This window comes from Mobula hypostoma, chromosome 6, assembly GCF_963921235.1.
Source record: "Mobula hypostoma chromosome 6, sMobHyp1.1, whole genome shotgun sequence".
Taxonomy (NCBI): domain Eukaryota; kingdom Metazoa; phylum Chordata; class Chondrichthyes; order Myliobatiformes; family Myliobatidae; genus Mobula; species Mobula hypostoma.
This window is the reverse complement of record NC_086102.1, coordinates 6,538,513-6,560,290: the sequence shown is the minus strand read 5'-3', so window position 1 is coordinate 6,560,290 and position 21,778 is coordinate 6,538,513. Positions and strand designations below refer to the sequence as shown.

The following is a 21,778-nucleotide window of genomic DNA, read 5'->3' as shown; positions in this document are numbered from 1 at the left end:
AACACAAGAGATATTATTTGAACTAACCATGGGGTACAGTAGAATGTTAGTTTATCATATCCTGTTTTATTTCGAGATGAATGCATGTCCTTAATTCTCTCTGCAACAAGTGTCATCTGTGCTGCAGCTAGAAGAAAGTTCCTAACCAGACAACACTGGAAGTAAATTTAATGAAAATTCTATACTTCACCCCCTCAGAGCAGTGAGGGGTTGGTGCCCAGAAACTTAAAAAAATTCCGAGGTCCACAGTGGGTCTTCTGAACATAAATTTTGGACTCTTTTATGGAGCAGTCAGCTGGGGGGCATAAACAAAGCATTATAAATAACAAAGCACGAGTCCCACAGAACCATCTGGGTCACTCACCAGATACAACGAGTTCCAGGAATGATCTAAAATTAGAATCTGCTGGTTTGGTTTTCTTGATGACTGCCGGGGAAATGGAGATGCTTCCTCCCACGCCAGTCCCTCTCTCTGGCAGCTGAATCTTAGACTCAGCTGGTGATCAGCTTTGGAACTTTGAACAAGGAGTTTTATGCAAAGACATGTGCCTTGTTCAATGTGGGCAAGGTATGATATCATTACAATCCACTAATCACCATTTGGCCTGTCCCCTAAAACCCTCACTACTTTTTATAGATGCACTGTAGAAAGCATTCTTCTAGGGTGCATCACAACCTGGTATGGAAGTTGTCCTGTCCAAGACTGGAAGAAATTGCAGAAGATCGTGAACACGGCGCAGCACATCACACAAACCAATCTTCCGTCCGTGGACTCACTTTACACCGCATGCTGTCGGAGCAGTGCTGCCAGGATAATCAAGGACACGATCCACCCAGCCAACACACTTTTCGTCCCTCTTCCCTCCGGGAGAAGGCTCAGGAGCTTGAAGACTCGTACGGCCAGATTTGGGAACAGCTTCTTTCCAACTGTGATAAGCCTGCTGAATGGATCCTGACCCAGATCTGGGCCGTACCCTCCAAATATCTGGACCTGCCTCTTGGTTTTTTTGCACTACCTTACTTTTCATTTTTCTATTTTCTATTTATGATTTATAATTTAAATTTTTAATATTTACTAATTTTAACTATTTTTAATATTTTAATATTTAAAGTTTGTAATCCAGGGAGTGGGAAGCGCAGAATCAAATATCGCTGTAATGATTGTACGTTCTAGTACCATTGTTTGGCGACAATAAAGTATAAAGTATCAGCAGAACTTTACACAATGGGCTTTTGATCCATCTCCAGGCTTTCCCATCATTTTGGGAAATAATTGTTTTTCTCCCTATCTCCCTAGAGCAATGCAAATTGAGGGGGAGACCTTAAAGTTGAAAGTTCAAAGTTTAATGTAAATTTCTTACCAATGTACATATATGTCACCATATTTATTAAGCTACAACGCAGATTAGCATTTGCCGTCCTTCAAGTCACGCTGCCCAGCAATCCCCTGTTTTGATCCTGGCTTAAACTCTCTGGAATTTAGAAGATTGAGGGGGGATCTTATTGAAACATATAAAATTCTAAAGGGATTAGATGCAGGAAGATTGTTCCCGATGTTGCGGAAGTCCAGAACGAGGGGTCACAGTTTGAGGATATGGGGGAAGCCTTTTAGGACCGAGATGAGGAAAAACTTCTTCACACAGAGAGTGGTGAATCTGTGGAATTCTCTGCCACAGGAAACAGTTGAGGCCAGTTCATTGGCTATATTTAAGAGGGCGTTAGATATGGCCCTTGTGGCTAAAGGGATCAGTGGGTATGAAGGGAAGGCTCGTACAGGGTTCTGAGTTGGATGATCAGCCATGATCATACTGAATGGTGGTGCAGGCTCGAAGGGCCAAATGGCCTACTCCTGCACCTATTTTCTATGTTTCTATGTTAACCACAGGACAATTTACAATGACCAATTAACGCACTAACTGGTACGTATCTGGACTGTGGGAGGAACTAGAGCATCTGGAGGAAACCCATGCAGCCATGGGGAGAACGTACAAACTCCTCACAGTCAGTAGAGGGAATTGAACCAGGTTTGCTGGTACAGTAAAGCATTGTGCTAACCACTATGCTACCATGCCTGTTCAACCCTCAGTTTCATTTTCTTGCGTGTGTTTCACAATAGAATTTTTGAAGAACCATACATGATAAGGACACGCAGCAGGACTGAAAAAAACAAGACCTGACAAAGGGCAGATGAGCTCCTTGTGAGCCAACGGCCATCTTCCGTGGAAGAGATTAAAGCCTCACCACATATCTACGAATCGTATGCTATGCACCTAGTTGGAAGAGCCATGATGAGCTTGGGCGCTGCACCGTGTGCCTGGACCTGCCCAAGGCCTCCGCCTAAGGAAGGGCCGAGCTCGAAGAAGTGGCCGCGGCTGGAGGCCGACACGGCCTTGGGCTTGAGTTCGGCGGGGGCAGCGGCGGGTGGTGCCAAGGCGGCCAGCGAGAACAAGCTGGAGGAGAGGCTGTACTCGGTGCTGTCGCAAGATTGAAGAAGATGGAGGTGCGTAGCTGCCAACCCCAGATTCGGGACGGCTCCCACTGACTGACTGACTGACTGACATGATAAGATGGACAAACAACCAATGTGCAAACAACAAACTGTGCAAATACAAAAAAAGTAAGATGATAAAAAAAAATAAATAAGCAACAAACATCGAGAACATGAGATGAAGAGTCACTGAAAATGATAGAAGCTTTAAAAATAATGACAGGCACACACACAGAATGCTGGAGGAACTCAACAGGTCAGGCAGCATCTACAGAGGGGTTGATAGCTTCTTGATAACTAAGGTGTCAAAGGTTATGGGGAGAAAGCAAGAAAATGGGTTGAGAGTAGGGGATTGCAACCTGCGGCCCACGGAAAACTTGGTTCATGGTAGTAGTCCATGGCATAAGAAAAGTTGGGAACCATTGGTTGAGAGGGATAATAAATCAGCTATGATGGAATGGTGGAGCAGATTTGATGGGCCCTCCTGTATCAGCCATTGCCACCTTGGGAAGAAATCTCTGGCTGTCTACTCTATCTATGCATCATCACCTTATGCACCCCCGTTGTCACCTCTCATCATCCATCACCAAGCTGTAAATTGGAGAAGTGCCACCTTGTGCCAGAGATGTAAAACCTCACAGAGGAACCCAAATGGTCCAAGGGGAAGACAAGCGAAATCACAGACACTGGATTCTGAGTGAACCAACAACCTGCTGGAGGACTTAGTGTGTTCATCAGCATCTGTGGGAGGAAAGGGCCAGTGGAAGTTTAGGGTGGAAACCCTGCATCAGAGACCAAAAGTGGAGGGGGTCAAGGGTCAAGGATCAACTTTATTCACACTTACATAGACATGTATTAGGAGTTCGCTGTGGTGTGTTTGTCAGGGCACAGAGACAACATTCAACCATTATAAAAAATAAAGAATTGTACTGTATAAAGAATAAACTTAGAGGTTAAAGTATGGATATGGAATAAAATATGCATTAATACCAGCATTTATTTACAATGTAAACAGTGTTATAAAGTGGTTTAAAGTGTTTACAGTGCAGTGTCTGAGGTGAGAGGGGGCTAACTAGAATGGTTGATCAAATTAACTGCTGGAAGAAACTTTAAAGATGGCATGATTTTTTTTTTTGTTTTACTAGCCCCATAGCACTTTCCAAAAGGGAGTTTTTTTGGAAAAAGCAGTGTTTGCAGTAATTTTTCCTGCCTGCTTCTTTGACCTGACACATAAAAAGTACTGCAGTGATGGTAGAGTGCAGCCAGTGACCCTTCCTGCTGTGCTCACAGTTCAGTGTAGTTTTTGTATGCTGTGAGAGGATATTGCACCATAGCAGACAGTAGGATTTGATGTGAAGATGCTCTCCATGATGGTGGTGTACAGTTGCATCGGTACGTTTGGGGGAAGACGGGAGGGAGGTGGCCAGCATAAAGAGGAGAAGGGGAGTGGCGATGAAGGGCTGTGAGGCGAGTGATGAACAGAGGAAGGGTGTAGGATTGGCACCACTTTCCTGTCCTCTCACACCCCTCCTCCGGCATCCATGAAAAATGTCTGCAAAATTGGTGGATACAGCCCAGTCCATCACAAGAAAAACCTTCCCCACCATTAAGTACATCAACAAGGAGTGCTGCCGTAAGAAGGCAGCATCCATCATCAAGGTCACCCACCATCTTGGCCAAGCTCACTTCTCGCTGCTGCAATCATGTAAAAGCCCACAGGAAAATGAACCTCAGAGTTGTATATGGTGACATATACATACTTCAGTAATAAATGCACTTTGAACTTTTGAATTTTGACCCTTCCCACAAAGCCTCCTACTCTCTGGGTAACAACCTCCTCCTCCTCATGACCTGATTGGGTGACGTCAAGGGCTGCGCCTCTTCCTTGGATGACATGGACATGACCCCTCCCTTGCTGTGAGTGACATCACCACAGGCCCCTCCTGGGTGTGGGAGGCGTGCGGGCCTTGGGGGGCAGGTGAGGGGAGCATGCGGAAGTGCAGGAGAGGGTGGGAGGCAGCAAGCGGGTCGCTATCTTGGTCCATGCGGACGACATGCAAGAGACAGAGAGTGGTTCAGTACCTGCTGGAGTAAAGGTGAAAGACTGGACTGCAATAAAGAACAAAAAGAAGACAAGAGAAGATTGTAAGTCATAGACAGAAAAGTAAGATGGAAAGCAGAAATGGAAACGAAAGTAGTGGCCAATCGCAAGGCCGCCATCACATCATAGGCCAATAGAGGACCAATCATTCACTTCACAAATAAACCAGGAGGGACAGATGAACCAATCAGAGGAGGGCTTGACTTAGTTGCAAAGAGGAGTAAGTTGAGAACCAGAGAGATTGAAGGAGGGATAGCAGATCATCCCCCAGGCCGCCTATTGTCCTCAACCAAATCCATCAACAGTTCACCTTCAGAATGGGCCATGCCTGGCACACAGTGATGCCTTTCATTGCCAACACCCTTTACAGCAAAAATCCACACGATGCTGCTGGTTCAGGTACTTGTGTCAAGCAGTCCAGGACAGGGACAGTAAGACCCAATAACACAGGCAGGAGCATCTAAATCAAACATGGGGATACTGGCATTAACAACTGAACATAGAGCTACAGGCATCAACACCTCATAGTCCAAATCAAGAATCAAGGATCAACTTTATTCACCAAATACATTTACACATATTAGAAATTTGCTGTGGTCAGGGCACGATGCAACAAGTAACAACAATCAACAATTATAAAGAATAAAGAATTACATAAAAATGAAGCCAGAGGTCAAAGTATGGATATGGAACCTTCACTTCAGGGGATTAGATTGGCTTTATCTGGCACATGTACGTTGAAACGTACAGTGAAATGCGTCATTTGCGTCAAATCAAATCAGCAAGGATTGTGCTGGGCAGCCCGCAAGCGTCACCAAGCTCTGGCACCAAGATGGCAAGACTGACCCTAACTCATACATCTTTCGGATGTTGGAGGAAACCAGAGCACCCAGAGGAAACCCACACGGTCAAGGAGAGAATGTACAAACACTCCTCACAAACAATGGTCGGAGTTGAACCTTAGTAACCACTTTGAAATGGCTTTGTACTAGATGCCTCTACTGCTGAAGATCAAGCTCCCACATTCATTATTGAATACACCTTCAGTATGTCCTGCCAACTTGAAAGGTCAGTGCATATAAACCCACAGGCTCCTTTGCTCTTGCACACTTTTCTTGAACAATTCATACGTCCATCTTAATGATGTAGTGATCATCTCACCTCCGTACTTAGCTCTCATTTTATCTTCTCTGTATTTAGAGTCTTGTCTACCCATTCTGATACCCCCCCCCCCATGTCCTTTAGAACTTGATTGGCAGCATCCTCATTATTCACTGCGTTTGGTTCAATGGAAACTTTGGAATTTCACTATATTTTAACAGCCTAATCAGTTCTTTATCATGTAACAATCAATATTCTATTGAGCAACTCTTTTCCAGTCCGAAGAAGAATAATTTTATATTGTGAATCAGTGTTTTATGATTCTAAACCAATACTTTCTCCAACCTGACACTACCTCTTTGATCCCATGAGCTTGGATACTGTGAACCAGCCATTCAAGTTGTACTTGTTGTTAAGTTCCTCATGGCCACCCCATTATGGTCATCTCCCACTCACTGGACATCACAGCCAAGGGAGTTCACCAATGCCTCTGCTTCCTCAGGAGACGAAAGAAACTCAGCAAGTCTCCATTGTCTCTTACCAATTTTTATTGATGCACCATTCTGTCTGGAAGGATCAAGGCTTGGTACGGCAATTGCTCTGCATGTGGCTCCAGGAAACTGCAAACAGTTGTGGACACAGCTCAGCACATTGCAGAAACCAGCCTCCCCCGACAGTCACTGTATACATTCCTACTACCTCAGTAAACAGCCAGCATAACCAAAGACTCCACTCACTCTGGATATCCTCTCTCTCACCTCTCCCATTGGGCAAAAGATACAAAAAGCCTGAAAGCATGTCCCAGCAAGCTAAAGGACAGCTTCTATCCCACTGTTATCAGACTCTTGACTTGATCTCTTATATGATCAGACAGGCTCTTGGCCTCACCTTATAATCATCTTGTTTACCTGCACTGCACTTTTACAGTAGCTTGTACATTTTATTCTTGCATTTTGTTACTCTTTTACCTTGTTCATAGTCATAGTCATAGTCGTATTTTATTGATCCCAGGGGAAATTGGTTTTCATTATAGTTGCACCATAAATAATTAAATAGTAATAAAACCATAAATAGTTAAATAGTAATATGTAAATTATGCCAGGAAATAAGTCCAGGACCAGCCTATTGGCTCAGGGTGTCTGACCCTCCAAGGAAGGAGTTGTAAAGTTTGACGGCAACAGGCAGGAATGACTTCCTGTGACGCACTGTGTTGCATCTCGGTGGAATGAGTCTCTGGCTGAATGTACTCCTGTGCCCAACCAGTACATTATGTAGTGGATGGGAGTTATTGTCCAAGATGGCATGCAACTTGGACAGCATCCTCTTTTCAGACACCACCGTCAGAGAGTCCAGTTCCATCCCCACAACATCACTGGCCTTACGAATGAGTTTGTTGATTCTGTTGGTGTCTGCTACCCTCAGCCTGCTGCCCCAGCACACAACAGCAAATATGATTGCACTGGCCACCACAGACTCGTAGAACATCCTCAGCATCGTCCGGCAGATGTTAAAGGACCTCAGTCTCCTCAGGAAATAGAGACGGCTCTGACCCTTCTTGTAGACAGCCTCAGTGTTCTTTGACCAGTCCAGTTTATTGTCAATTCGTATCCCCAGGTATTTGTAATCCTCCACCATGTCCACACTGACCCCCTGGATGGAAACAGGGGTCACCGGTACCTTAGCCCTCCTCAGGTCTACCACCAGCTCCTTAGTCTTTTTCACATTAAACCGCAGATAACTCTGCTCACACCATGTGACAAAGTTTCCTACCGTAGCCCTGTACTCAGCCTCATCCCCCTTGCTGATGCATCCAACTATGGCAGAGTCATCCGAAAACTTCTCCTTCAACGAACTGTGCAAGAATCTGATCAGTATGAACAGTATGCAAGACAAGTTTTCACTATACCTCAGTACACGTGACAATAATAAACCAACACCAACATTGCTAATACGGCCTGAAACGTTGGCGGTTTATTCCTCTCCATAGGCTTCCCAGCCTGGAGTCCATATACCCCTCAGTTAATGGTGGGGGTTCATGGCATGAAAAAGGTTGGGAACTCTGCCATAGATAATGCTTGACTTGCTGAGCTCCCCAGCATTTTGGGTGTGTTGCACAAGATTTCCAGCGTCTGCACAATCTCTTGTGTTTCCCATCAGGAATAAAGTTTATTTTTGAAATACAGAGAAAATTTACAAGGACTTTGCTGAGACTAGGAGACCTGAATTAAAGGGAAAGGTTGAGTAGGTTAGGACTTTATTTCTTCAAGCACAGGAGAATGAAGTAAGATTAGATAGAAGCATATAAAATTATGAGGGGTAGACAGAATAAATGCAAGCAGGCTTTTTGCACTGTTTGAGTAGGACTATAACTAGAGGCCATGGGTTAAAAGGTGAAATGCTTAAGGGGAACATGAGGGGAAACTTCTTCACTCAGAGGGTGGTGAGAGTGTCAAACGAGTTGCCAGCAGAAGTGGTGAATGTGGGGTTGATTTCAACATTTAGGAGAAATTTGCATAAGTACATGCATGGGAGGGGTATGGAGTGCTATGATTCACATGCAGGCCAATGGGACTAGGCAGAATAACAGTTCCTCATGGACTAGATGGGCCAAAGGGCCTGTTTTTGTGCTGTAATGTTCCATCTCTCTGTAAATCCATGGTGTATGAAGTACCAATGGGACGAGGCAGAATAACATTCAGTAAGGACTAGATGGGCCGAAGGGCCTGTTTCTGTGCTCTATAAAAGACAAGCCTCCCTCCTCACCTGCATAGTTGCTGAGTCCCTTCCTCTTCTTCCTCCGCCAGTACAACCAGATGCTGAAGCCCATCAGGATGACCCAACAGGCCCCACCGATGCCTGCGATAAAGGCCGGCTGCTTCACCACATCCGTGATCTGCTCTGTGATGCTGTTATTGCCGCCGGGCCCGGTCACGAAAATGTCGTCGCCGCGATTCCCTGCCGAGGGGAGACACACAGTCATACGCCACGCGCATTTGGCAGAAAGCAAGAACAAAGGTGAGAGGGTATGAGCTGCAAGGAGAGATCTGGCAAACTTGGGTTGTTCTCCGTAGAGTGTCGGAGGCTGAAGGGAGGCCTGAAAGAGGCTTCTAAAATTATTTTTAATTTATTTTATTTGGAGACCCAGCTTGGTAACAAGTCCTTCTGGTCCCATGAGCCCCTGCTGCCCAATTATTCCCATGTGACCAATTAACATCTGACCCAAACGTCTCAGGAATGTGAGAGGAAACTGGAGCATGAGAGGCAGAGACAGCCAGATGGAATCTTTTTCCCAGGGTTCAAAATGTCAGACCTCAGAGAACATGCTTTTCAGCCCGGGGAGGGGAGTAGTTTAAAGGCAACATAAAGGGACAAGTTTTTTTATGCAGACTGTTTAGTGCCTGGAAAGGGTTACCAGCAGAAGCAGTGGAAACAGACAGTTTGGTGCAGTTTAAGGGGCTTTTGGACAGACATGTAAATATGAAGGAAATGGGGGGATATGGATGATACTCAGGAGGGGGATATTTAGTATAAATTGGCATTGATTAGCATAAGATTGTGGGCTGAGTGGCCTTTCCTCTGTTCTACTGCTCTACGTTCCATGTTCTGAAGAATGGGAGGGGACTCTATATTGACTTCTATTTGACTGGCATAGCATGGGTGGCGGGGTGGAGACAGGTCTCTACCAGAGGAGGTGTAAGGCACTCCTTCTCTTTGCTAGCCTTCAGATTACCCTCGAACAAGATGTAGCACTTGCTTAGCCTCCCTGATCGGGGTTATGTGAAGCTATGAGAGCAGGTGGTGGATGGTCGTATGAGCAGCTGGTGAATATCACAAGTCTTGGTTATGTGACCACCGACGCCAGGCAGACAATCTCTGAAGAGTATTGATAGTGGCAGGGTCACCCATCTTGTAAAGACACTGCCCAGATGGCAATAGCAATCCACTTCTGTAGAAAAATGTGCCAAGAACAATCATGGTCATGGAAAGACCATGATCGCCTATGTCATCCAACACGGCACACAATGATGATGATGAAAATGGTGACAGCACGGAAAGAAGCTCTTCTGTCCTTCTCATCCATGTCAACATTTGTCCATCTACAATAATCCCTTTTACAATCATTAGGACTATATCCACCTGTGATATGCCTTTCTGTGTCTAAGTGCCTGCTGAATGCCTACGATCCATCATCAACGATCTCCATCGTCTAGCCCATGCCACCTTCTCTCAGCTGCCACACCACCTGGTTCAGGAACAGCTACTTTCCTTTAACCATTCAGTTCCTGAATGGAGCAGCACAACCCCAACCACTACCTCAATAAGTTATCACCACTTTCTCAATTTACAGTTTGCTTCTTTTTTTGTTCTAATTTTCTCATGTAAAAATTGTGCATAATTTATGTTTAATTCGCTTTTCTCGTGAATGCTGCTTATCCGATGCTCTATGTCAAAGATATTGCTGCAAGTAAGTTTTTCATTGCACCTGTGCACACCTGGACTTGTGCAGATGACAATAAACTCAACATTGACCTTGTAATTATACCTGATTTAACCACCTCCTCTGAAAGCGCATTCCAGTCTCTGTATGAAAACCTATCCTGGAGAGACCTTTAAAACTCCTTCCCCTCACCTTCTTATGCCCTCTTGTATTTAATAACCCTACCCCAAGTGAAAAGATTTTGACAATTGTTCTCACTTACTGATCCTGGATTCATTTAGTTACCAGGAAATAAATATCCCAAGTGTTATGCTGGGATTGGAACATAGGTTGCTGATCTAATAATGGTAACATCTACTCTGCCAGAGCCTTCGCTGGGAAAATGATGTGACCTTTATCTCCAGAGCCTTTTGCAAATAACATTTGGGAGGCTTCAACCAGAGATGTCCTCCTTCTTCAATGAACAGGGTTTCTCTCCCTCTATCATCGATGCTGTGTTCATCTGCATCTCCTCCTTTTTCCCAGATGTTCGCCTTCTCTCCTTCTTCCCATCACTGTAACGGGGATTGTGTTCCCTTACCTATCTCCACCCCCTTCCCACATGCTTCACTTTCTCCGTGATTCCCTTGTCTGCTCAACGTTCCCAATAATCTCCCTCCAATCTAATGGCATGAACCATGATTTTGCTAAGCTCTGATATTTCTCCCTCTTTTTTTCCATTCCCTATTCTGGCTCCCCTCTTCCTCCTTCTCTTCTCACCTGCCCATCACCTCCCTCTGATGCCCCTCCTCCTTGCCTTTCTCCAATGGTCCACTCTCCACTCCCATCAGATTCCATAGTTGCTGTCTGACCTGCTGTGTTCCTCCAGCATTTTCTGTGTGTGCTGCTCAAGTTTTCCAGCATCTGCTGAATTCCTTGTGTCTCTATATGAAGACAACGAGAATTCTTCAGGTTTAAGACTTCCAAATTAACACACATGTTAACGTCTCAGCCTAATATTCAACTGTTTATTTCCCTCAGTGGATGCTGCCTTACTCACTGAGTTCCTCCAGTGTTTTGTGCATGTTGCTCTTCATAATAGGCCTCTTCTTTTCAATGGTCAGTGTAACGGTTTGAAAGTTGGCATTCTTCTTCTTTTAACAACACACATCAAAGTTGCTGGTGGACGCAGCAGGCCAGGCAGCATCTCTAGGAAGAGGTACAGTCGACGTTTCAGGCCGAGACCCTTCGTCAAAGAGGACCACAGCACAGAATCTTTCTCCAATCTTCCTTGACAAACTCACACTTTTATCCAACTTCCCCTGAAATCCAGCATTGCTATTTATGTCAACTATTCAAGTAGGAGTGAGATCCTATTTCAACTGCACTCCAGGGAGAGCTGTCTGCCTTGTACTCCTAACTAATCAAACTAATGGACATTAATTTTGCATTGTGTCAGGACTGAGAGAAAAATGTGTGTTTACTCAATCTAAACCACTCACTAGGTCACCTCTCAACCTTTACATTCTTCACTTCAAGTGTAGTGGTAAATGGACAGAAGGCTGGTTTTATAGTCAACCAAGCTGCAATCCCATTGGCCAAAGTCATAGCTCATGGGAGCGGTTCTAGAAAGGGCATGGAAGTTCAGAACCCACTGATCGAGAGCTGATTAGTCTCACAAGGGAATGAGTAAATTGTTGTCAGGGGAAATCAAGGATAGCGGTAAATAGAGTCTGACCATGAATCCAGAACCGGTGGAGGGCAGGAAACCTGAAGAGTATTTGAACCTCTCCAGTGTTTACAGATGCAGTATAGAAAGAATCCTATCTTGATGCATCGTAACTTGGTATGGCAAGTTCTCTACCCAAGACGACAAGAAACTGTAGAGTTATGGATGCAGTCAGACCATTACACAAACTAGCTACCTCTCCATCGATTCTGTACACACTTGTCACTGCCTTGGGAAAGCAGTCATGATAAAGCTTCTAGCCACCCCAGATGTCCCTTCTTTCTCCTTCCTCAGAAGGTCTGAAAGCCTGAGGGCACAACTCACCAGGCTGAAGGAGGACTTGGCTGAGGAAGGGTGAAAACGTGCTGAGAACTGTGAGAGGATCAAAGTGGTGGGAGGGCTGGGAAGGGGCGAGGAATGGCAGAAGTGGTTATAGGCAAAGGAAAAATGAGCAGGTTGGGAACAAGCAAAAGGGGTTGAAGAACAGTGGAGGGGTTGAGGAATGCTGAAGAGGGCTGAGGGACAGTGGAGGGGTTGGGGAATGGTGAAGGGGGTTAAGAAGATGAAGGAATTAAGGATGGGGAGAGTTTGAGGAATGGGGAGGAGATAAGGGATGCTGGAAGGGTTCAGGAATGGGGAGAAGTTAAGCAATGGCGGAGGAGTTTCAGAACGGTGGAAGGATTGAGAAAGAAAGAGGGGTTGAAGAACAGTGAAGCGATTGAGGAAAGGTGAAGGGGTTTGCGGAATGGTGTGAAAGGTTGAGGAATGCTGTAAAGGATTGAGGAACAATGGAGATGTTGAAGAATCGTGGAATGTTTGAGAAATGGTGGTGGGATGGTGGATCAGTGGGTGGGAGGAGGGCATGACACTGGTGGCCACAGGCCAAAGCTTACCGATGACAATAGGCTGTGGCTCGCTCTTCACGCCAACCCCTGCACTTGTGCTGGCCGCGACCTGGACTCGGTACTGGACCCCTGGGAGAAGACCACCAATCACCACTGAGCGAATGGCTGCATCCACTGTCCGGTTGATGTGAAATCTCGTGGCATTGCCCAGGCACCATATCTGTCAGCAGGAATGGGTAGGAAAAATGCAAAGTAGAAAGTTAGGTAAGAATTCATCTGTATCTGAGAATCAAAAAAAAATCTGCAGATGCTGGAGAAAGAGTCTAAAACTCATAGCAGGTCTTGCAGACTAGCTGGATCATGCCAACAAAGATGTCCATCCAAGATAGTCCCATTTTCCTGCAGTTGGTCCATATCCCTCTCAACATTTCCAACCATGGACTTTTCCAAATGTCTTTAAAATATTCTTATTGTTCATTTACGTGCCATGGTGTATGATGTGGGGAATCGTAGTCTTTTCACGACCCTGATTGTTCTTGGAAAATTTTTCTACAGAGGTGGTTTGCCATTGCCTTCTTCCAGGCAGTGTCTTTACAAGGTGGGTGACCCCAGCCATTATCAATACTCTTCAGAGATTGTCTGCCTGGTGTCAAGTGGTCACATAACCAGGACTTGTGATATGTGCCAGCTGCTCATACGACCATTGTCCACCTGCTCCCATAGCTTCACGTGACCCTGATCAGGGGTGGGGGAGTGTGCTGCTAAACAGATGCAAGGGTGACCTACAGGTTAGCAGAGGGATGGAGTGCCTTACATCTCCTTTGGTAGAGATGTATCTCCATGCTGCCACCTGAGATGTTATTATACCTGCCTTGATGATCTTCTCTTGTTGGGTTGGGTAGAATAAATATAAAATGGAAATTTAAAAAAATAGAAAATGCTGGAAATACTCGACTGATGAGACAGCATCTGTGGAGAAAGAAACAGTTAACCTTTCTGGCCTGGAATCCTTCATCAGTTCCATGAATTGTCTCAGAGCTGAAATATTTCTCTCACCCCAGATACTGCCTGACATGGTGAGAGTTTGGAGCAACTTCGCAAAAATCTTGTTTTTACATCTGTGACTGAGATGTTGCAATATTCTGATTCTAGCATTTGATCATTAAACTAGAGAAACAATCTTGCTGCAAAAGTAACATATCTTGGATTGGGTAATAAATTTTTAATGATTACAGCAAATTCTTTCTAGAAATATACATTTTTGAACTGTAAAAATGTCATTCTTAAGCAACAGACACAAAAAGCTGGAGGAACACAGTAGGTCAGGCAACATTTATTCTTATGCATTATTCTTCGGTGTTAATCTTTTATTGTTTTTGTTCTGTTAGGTTATCCATTTGAAGAATGTTGCTTCATCATATCTGTTGAGAATGAGGTATTGTTTGGATCCACTCCAGGTCTTAATAGGGAGTATAAGGTCCCCATCTTACAGAGCAGAAACATGTCTGTTTAAGGACTAATAATGGTATTAAGTTTGAGATCAGTGCCTTAACTTAGGGGACACATTAATAACCCAAGAATTGGAAAGGAATATAAGACAATAAGATATAGGAGCAGAATTGGGCTATTTGGCCCATCGAGTCTGTTCCACCATTTCATCATGGCTGATCCAATTTCCCTCTCAGCCCCAATCTACTACCTTCTCCCCATATCGCTTCATGGCTGAAAAATCACGAATTTTTCAACCTCTGCCTTAAGTATACCCAATGACTTGGCCTCCACAGCTGCCTGAGGCAACGAATTCCACAGATTCACCACTCTCTGGGTGAAGAAATTCCTCCTCCTCCCTGGTCTAAATGGACACCACTCTGTTCTGAGGCTGTGTCCTCTGGTCTTAGACTCCCCCACCATAGGAAACATCCTCTCCATATTTACTCTCTCGAGGCCTTTCAACATTCAATAGGTCTCAATGAGGTCACCCCTCATTCCTCTGAATTCCAAAGAGTAGAGGCCCAGAGCCATTAAACGTTCCTCATATGACAAGCCTTTCAATCCCAGAATCATTTTCATTAACCTCCTTTGAATCCTCTCCAATGTCAGCACATCCTTTCTTAGATAAAGGGCCCAAAACTGCTCACAATACTCCAAGTGACCTACAATGTCTCAACATGATATCCTTGCTTTTGTAAGGCTCCTCAAGTTCATTCTGTCATTGAATGTAAAGATGAAGATTAGCTTGATGACTTTGATTTCTCCCATATACGTCAAAACATACAGTGAAATGCTTCATTTGTGCCTACCGTCTACACAGTCCAAGGATCCACTGGGGGCAGCCCACAAGTGTCATAGAACATTCAACAGTACAGCACAGCACAGTACAGGCTCTTCACCCCAAGATGTAGTGCTGCTCCTTACCCTCATCCTTCCCTCCCACATAATCCTCCATATTCCTATCATTCAGGTGCCCATCCAAGAACCTCTTATATGTCCCTAATGTATCTGCCTTGCCTCTACCACCACACCCAGCACCATACAGCTAACACTCTCTGTGTAAAAAACTCATCTCTGACATCTTAACTATACCTTCATAGTCATAGTCATACTTTATTGATCCCGGGGGAAATTGGTTTTTGTTACAGTTGCACCATAAATAATTAAATGGTAATAAAACCATAAATAATTAAATAGTAATATGTAAATTATGCCAGGAAATAAGTCCAAGACCAGCCTATTGGCTCAGGGTGTCTGACCCTCCAAGGGAGGAGTTGTAAAGTTTGATGGCCACAGGCAGGAATGACTTCCTATGACGCTCTGTGCTGCATCTCGGTGGAATGAGTCTCTGGCTGAATGTACACCTGTGCCCAGCCAGTACATTATGTAGTGGATGGGAGACATTGTCCAAGATGGCATGCAACTTGGACAGCATCCTCTTTTCAGACACCACCGTCAGAGAGTCCAGTTCCATCCCCACAACATCACTGGCCTTCCTCCCACCACCTCAAATTTATACCCCGTCATATTACGAGCACGAGAATGTCTACAGATGCTGGAAATCCAGACCAACACACAAAATACTGGAGGAACTCAGTAGGTCAGGCAGCACCTGTGGAAAAGAATAAACAGTCAACATTTCAGGCTGAGACCTTCATCAGGATTGGAAAGGAAGGGGGAGGATGCCAGAATAAACGGGTGGGGGTGTAGGGGAAGCAGGATAGCTAGAAGGTGATGGGTGAAGCCAGCTGGGTGGGAAAAGTAAAGGGCTGGAGAGGAAGGAATCTGATAGGAGAGGAGAGTAGACCATGGGAGAAAGGGAAGGAGGAGGAGACCCGGGGGAGGTGATAGGCAGATGAGAAGAGGTAAAAGGCCAGAATAGGGATTAGAAGAAGAGGGGAGAGGAAGGAAAAGTATTTTCTTACTGGAAGGGAAAATTGATGCTCCTCCACCCTGAAGGTGACCCCATCTTGGTAGAAGAGCAGACCATGGACTGATAAGTCAGAACAGGAATGGGAAACAGAATTAAAATGTTTGGCTACCGGATGTTCTGCTTTTGCAGATGGAGCTGGGGTGCTCGACGAAACAGTCCCCCAATTTACAATAGGTCTTATATTATACCTGAAGCGGTCGCCCATTGATGACCCATTTCTACCCACTATCACCATGCTTCCAACACCAACATCGCACACCCACAATTTACTAACCCTAACCCATGCATTCCTGGAATGTGGGAGGAAACCTGGAGCATTCATCAGAAACCTGCAGTCACATGGGGAATGTATAAATGCTTACTCTAAAACCTACACTACTGTGCCATGCTGATACCCAAAATTAGCATCTGTGGCCTTTTGTGTCTCAAGAGACAGCACATAAGCTGCCCACAGTTTCTACAAAGACCACCTTCTAGATCTCCCAGTGAATTCTGGGCAGCATAAGTAAGGCTCCAGAGATTTGCTGAAGTCCCACCACAACTAAAGCAGGACACTGGAAAACAATGGGTGTAAGGTTCATATGAATTCCTCACAGACTTGGCATAGATGCCCTCCCTCTGTAGTGAGTGACCACAATGGCAGCCTTTTCAATGCCCAGTAAAAGTTGGCTGCTGTGAAGCGTTATGCGAACTGTTACATTACTGTACCCCGACTCTTATTCACTTTGTAACTCGGTTTCCCTTGATTTCCTATAAGTGCAAAATTCTGTCCCTCGTAAATGTGCTGTGCAATAAATTTCTCAAAGAAGGATGAGAGAATTCTGTGACACTCATCAATCCTCACCTGAACTGAAAACCCAGAGGCAAAGAAGAACCTGGTGATTATGCATTCTTTATCAATCATCGCTCTTTAGCTCCGAGGTGATGTGAGGAATGAGATTTATACATTCAGATTTATATATCACATCTACATCACAGCATCCAGTGAAATGTGTCATCTGCATTAACAACCAATTCACCTAAGGATGTGCTGGGGGCAGCCCACAAGTGTCACCACACATTCCGGCACCAACAAAGCAAGTGCACACTGTTCAACAGAACAACACAGGTAGCAACTGCAATCTGTTTTGGAACAGCTTCTTTCCCTCCAACATCAGATTTCTGAATGGACAATCAACAAATCCACAAACACCACCTCACTATTTTTTCTCTCTTTTTACAATACTTACTTAATTTCATTTTATACACAGTACTGTGCAAAAGTCTTAGGCACATGTATATACAGTGGCATGCAAAAGTTTGGGCACCCCGGTCAAAATTTCTTTTATTCTGAATAGCTAAGTGAGTAGAAGATGAACTGATCTCCAAAAGTCATGAAGTTAAAGATGAAACATTCTTTTCAACATTTTAAGCAAGATTAGTGTATTATTTTTGTTTTGTACAATTTTAGAGTAAAAACAAGGGAAGAAGCACCATGCAAAAGTTTGGGCACCCCAAGAGATTTGAGCTCTCAGATGGCTTTTACCAAGGTCTCAGACCTTAATTAGCTTGTTAGGGCTATGGCTTGTTCACAGTCATCGTTAGGAAAGGCCAGGTGATGCAAATTTCAAAGCTTTATAAATACCCTGACTCCTCAAATCTGGTCTCAACAATCAGCAGCCATGGGCTCCTCTAAGCAGCTGCCTAGCACTCTGAAAATTAAAATAAATGATGCCCACAAAGCAGGAGAAGGCTATAAGAAGATAGCAAAGCATTTTCAGGTAGCTGTTTCCTCAGTTCGTAATGTAATTAAGAAATGGCAGATAACAGGAATGGTGGAGGTCAAGTTGAGGTCTGGAAGACCAAGATAACTTCCCAAGAGAACTGCTCGTAGGATTGCAAGAAAGGCAAATCAAAACCCTTGTTTGACTGCAAAAGACCTTCAGGAAGATTTAGCAGACTCTGGAGTGGTGGTGCACTGTTCTACTGTGCAGTGACACCTGCACAAATATGACCTTCATGGAAGAGTCATCAGAAGAAAACCTTTCCTGTGTCCTCACCACAAAATTCAGTGTCAAAAGTTTGCAAAGGAACACCTAAACAAGCCTGATGCATTTTGGAAACAAGTTCTGTAGACTGATGAAGATAAAATAGAACTTTTTGGCCACAATGAGCAAAGCTATGTTTGGAGAAAAAAGGGTGCAGAATTTCATGAAAAGAACCCCTCTCCAACTGTTATGCACGGGGGTGGATCGATCATGCTTTGGGCTTTTGTTGCAGCCAGTGGTACGGGGAACATTTCGCTGGTAGAGGGAAGAATGAATTCAATTAAATATCAGCAAATTCTGGAAGCAAACATCACACCATCTATAAAAAAGCTGAAGATGAAAAGAGAATGGCTTCTACAACAGGATAATGATCCTAAACGCACCTCAAAATCCACATTGGACTACCTCAAGAGGCGCAAGCTGAAGGTTTTGCCATGGCCCTCACAGTCCCCCGACCTAAACATCATCGAGAATCTGTGGATAGACCTCAAAAGAGCAGTACATGCAAGATGGCCCAAGAATCTCACAGAACTAGAAGCCTCTTACAAGGAAGAATGGGCGAAAATCCCCCAAACAAGAATTGAAAGACTCTTAGCTGGCTACAGAAAGCGTTTACAAGCTGTGATCCTTGCCAAAGGGGGTGTTACTAAGTACCGACTATGCAGGGTGCCCAAACTTTTGCTTCGGGCCCTTTTCCTTTTTTTCGTTATTTTGAAACTGTAAAAGATGGAAATAAAAAAGTAATCTTGCTTAAAATATTAAAGAAATGTGTCATCTTTAACTTTATGCCTTTTGGAAATCAGGTCATCTTTTACCTGCTTAGCTATTCACAGTAACAGAAATTTTGACCAGGGGTGCCCAAACTTTTGCGTGCCACCGTAGCCAGGGTGCCTAAGAATTTTGCACAGTACTGTATTAATTTATGTAATGCACTGTAGTGTTGCCACAAAAACAAATTTCATGACATATGTGAGCGATGATAAACCTGATTCTGATAGGGGTCTCTATTGTGGACTGAGCGTGGGAAGGAGGCAGGGAGAGGGACACACGATTGGAAAAAGGGGAAGGGAGAGGGGAGGGAGCAGGAAGCATCAGAGAGACATTCTGTAATGAGCAATAAACCAATTGCCTGGGAATCAAATGATCTTGCCTGGTGTCTCAAGGCTGGGTGTGTCTGTACCTGTGCCATCCCATGTCCCTGGCACTCCTTCTTTGCCACTTGTCCCACACAACCTTCCGTGGCGCTCCACCTTTGCCATTCCCAACACCCTTTGCCAGATATGCAAACTAGCTCTCCGCTCCACATTGACAAATACAGTACTGTGCAAATTAGGTACCCTAGCTGTATACTGTATATACGCCTAAGACTTTTGCACAATACTGCATACTGTAATTCATAGTTTCTGCATTGCAATGTACTGCTGATGTGAAACAACAAAGTTCCTGATATACCTTTGTGATATTATACCAGATTCTGATTCTGATTCTGACTCTGATGAACAAATTGGAACAAGACAACAACAGTTAAACAAGCCCCTTTCCCACCCTCGGACCCCTCTCACACATATAGATAGGCCTGCAACCCCAGGACAAGCTACCTTCAGGCCTCCAGTCCTTTGCCTCAGACTCTCAGACGCATGGACATTAAGCCTTCAACCTCTAGTCCCAGGCCCAGACTCGCAGACAGCGGGCCCCTGACCTTCAGACAAGCTAACCCAGGGGCCTCGAACTTCCCAAATTTGAACTCATCTTAAAGGGATTTTTCCTTTCTTTTTTGCATAGGATGGAGTTGTGTCTAGTCATGGGTTTATTGTTTACCCCCTTGCCGCCCGTGAACTAAGGACACGGTTGATATTCAATCCTATTTTAAGCGTCATACCTTAGCCAGACTTGATAGGCTTGGGAGATTCCCTCCACTGAGAGCTGTGAGTGAGTCAGCTGGGCTGTTAGAACAATCTAGTGTTTTCACAGAGAAATTAAAGACAAACATAGAGAGACGAGAGATTGCAGACACTGTAATCTGGAGCAACAATCAACCAGCTGGAGGAACCCAGTGGGTCAGGCAGCATTAGTGGGGACGAAGGGATTATCAATAGTTTGGGTTGAAATTTCAACAGTTCCTTCCCCTCCCTGAAATGCAACACAACTCGCTAAGTTCAAGATGGCACCAGCAAACAATTAGATAAATGACAACATCCTGCTGACAGATCGCAAAATTTCTCCTTTTCTTCTTTCAAATATGATTCTATCACTAAGCTGGAAACTATAATTTACATTTTGATGGTGTGTTTATGGGTGGTTGGGTCTACCAAAGGAGGTGTAAGGTGATCCTTCCTCCGCTAGCCTGCAGATCACCCTTGGGCAAGGTGTAGCACCTACTTAGCCCCCTGATCAGAATCATGTTAAACCATGGGAGCAGGTAGTGGATGGTTGCATGAGCAGCTGGTGTATATCACAAGTACTAGTTATGTGATCACTGATGCCAGGCATGCAATCTCTGAAGAATATTGATAATGGTTGGGGTCACCCGTCTTGCAAAGACATTTCCCAGAAGAACGCAATGGCAAACCACTTCCGTAGAAAAATTTGACAGGAACGATTGTGATCATGCAAAGATCACGATTGTCCACATCATACGACACAGCACATAGTAATGATTATGTGATTTGCCGCTTTGTGTCTCCGAGGTCGTTCGGTGAGGTAGGGAGCAGAGTGTGTGGTCTAGATGCCTGGAGAAGGGGCTCGAGCTCATGATCGACTCCATTGCTTCTCTCTGATTGAGGTGTTGAGCAAGGTTGAAGTTGATGAGGATGAGAACAGAGGACAGGCGGGTATCCAGTGCCATCTCCCTGTGTTTGACCAGCCTTCCTCTCCCTCTCACTAGCTGCTGCTGGAGGGAAGTGCAGGAGCCTTGGGTTCCACATTGCAAGGATTGACTGGCGATGTTCATGACTGTGGACTCATTTTTGGGGACTGTGAGGTTCATGTTGCGCATGTTACTAGATTCTGGTTACTTTCTCTTGCTTTTTGAGTGGTTTAATCAGATCAATTGGTGATGACTGGGGCACTTTGGTGAAGACTGGCTCTGTGTCCTGCAATCGGCTAAGAGTGCTGAACTGAATACTCCTGGACTCCAGGTTTGATGTTCATAGTCTATGTCTTGGTTGCTTGCTTTTTGTTGTTGTGTGTGTGTTGGGTGTTTGATGTTTTTCTAGGAACAGGTTTCATGGTGTTTCTTTGTTTTGTGTCTGCCTGCAGGAGGATGAACCCCAGAAATGAATTCTGTATACATACTTTGGTAATAAATGTACCTGAGTTCCTCCAGCACACTTTTTTTTAAAAAAAAGTCTTTTTCCTCTTGTATCTCCAAGAAGGCAAGACAGTGGCTGTATTTCATTAGGACATTTGGTTGCCACCTAAAACACTTCCAGATTTCCACAGATGTCCAATGGAGAGCGTTCTGACTGGCTGCATCACTGTCTGGTATTGTGGGGTGGGGTGCTGGTGGTGGGGGCGGTCTACAGCACAGATCAAAGTAAGCTGCAGAGAGTTGTAAAATTAGTCAGCTCCATTATGGGCACTTGTCCTCTGTAGTATCCAGGACATCTTCAAGGAGTGCCTCATAAAGGTGGTGTCCATCACCCTC

At 44.7% G+C, this 21,778-nt stretch overlaps 1 protein-coding gene across 9 annotated transcripts in view; it reads right to left on the bottom strand.

The window, feature by feature from the left end:
* Positions 1 to 21,778, bottom strand: part of robo2 (roundabout, axon guidance receptor, homolog 2 (Drosophila)) — a 1,315,623-nt gene that overhangs the window by 103,685 nt on the left and 1,190,160 nt on the right. For 5 of the 9 annotated variants that reach the window (XM_063050229.1, XM_063050235.1, XM_063050236.1 and 2 more), the window contains 2 exons: positions 12,730 to 12,901; positions 8,454 to 8,645 (listed from right to left, as the gene is read on the bottom strand). In XM_063050229.1, coding sequence (XP_062906299.1) covers positions 8,454 to 8,645; positions 12,730 to 12,901 — 364 coding nt within the window. Of the gene's footprint in view, positions 1 to 4,570; positions 4,598 to 8,453; positions 8,646 to 12,729; positions 12,902 to 21,778 lie in introns of all 9 variants that reach the window. The other 4 variants (XM_063050228.1, XM_063050231.1, XM_063050232.1 and 1 more) reach the window with 1 other exon arrangement.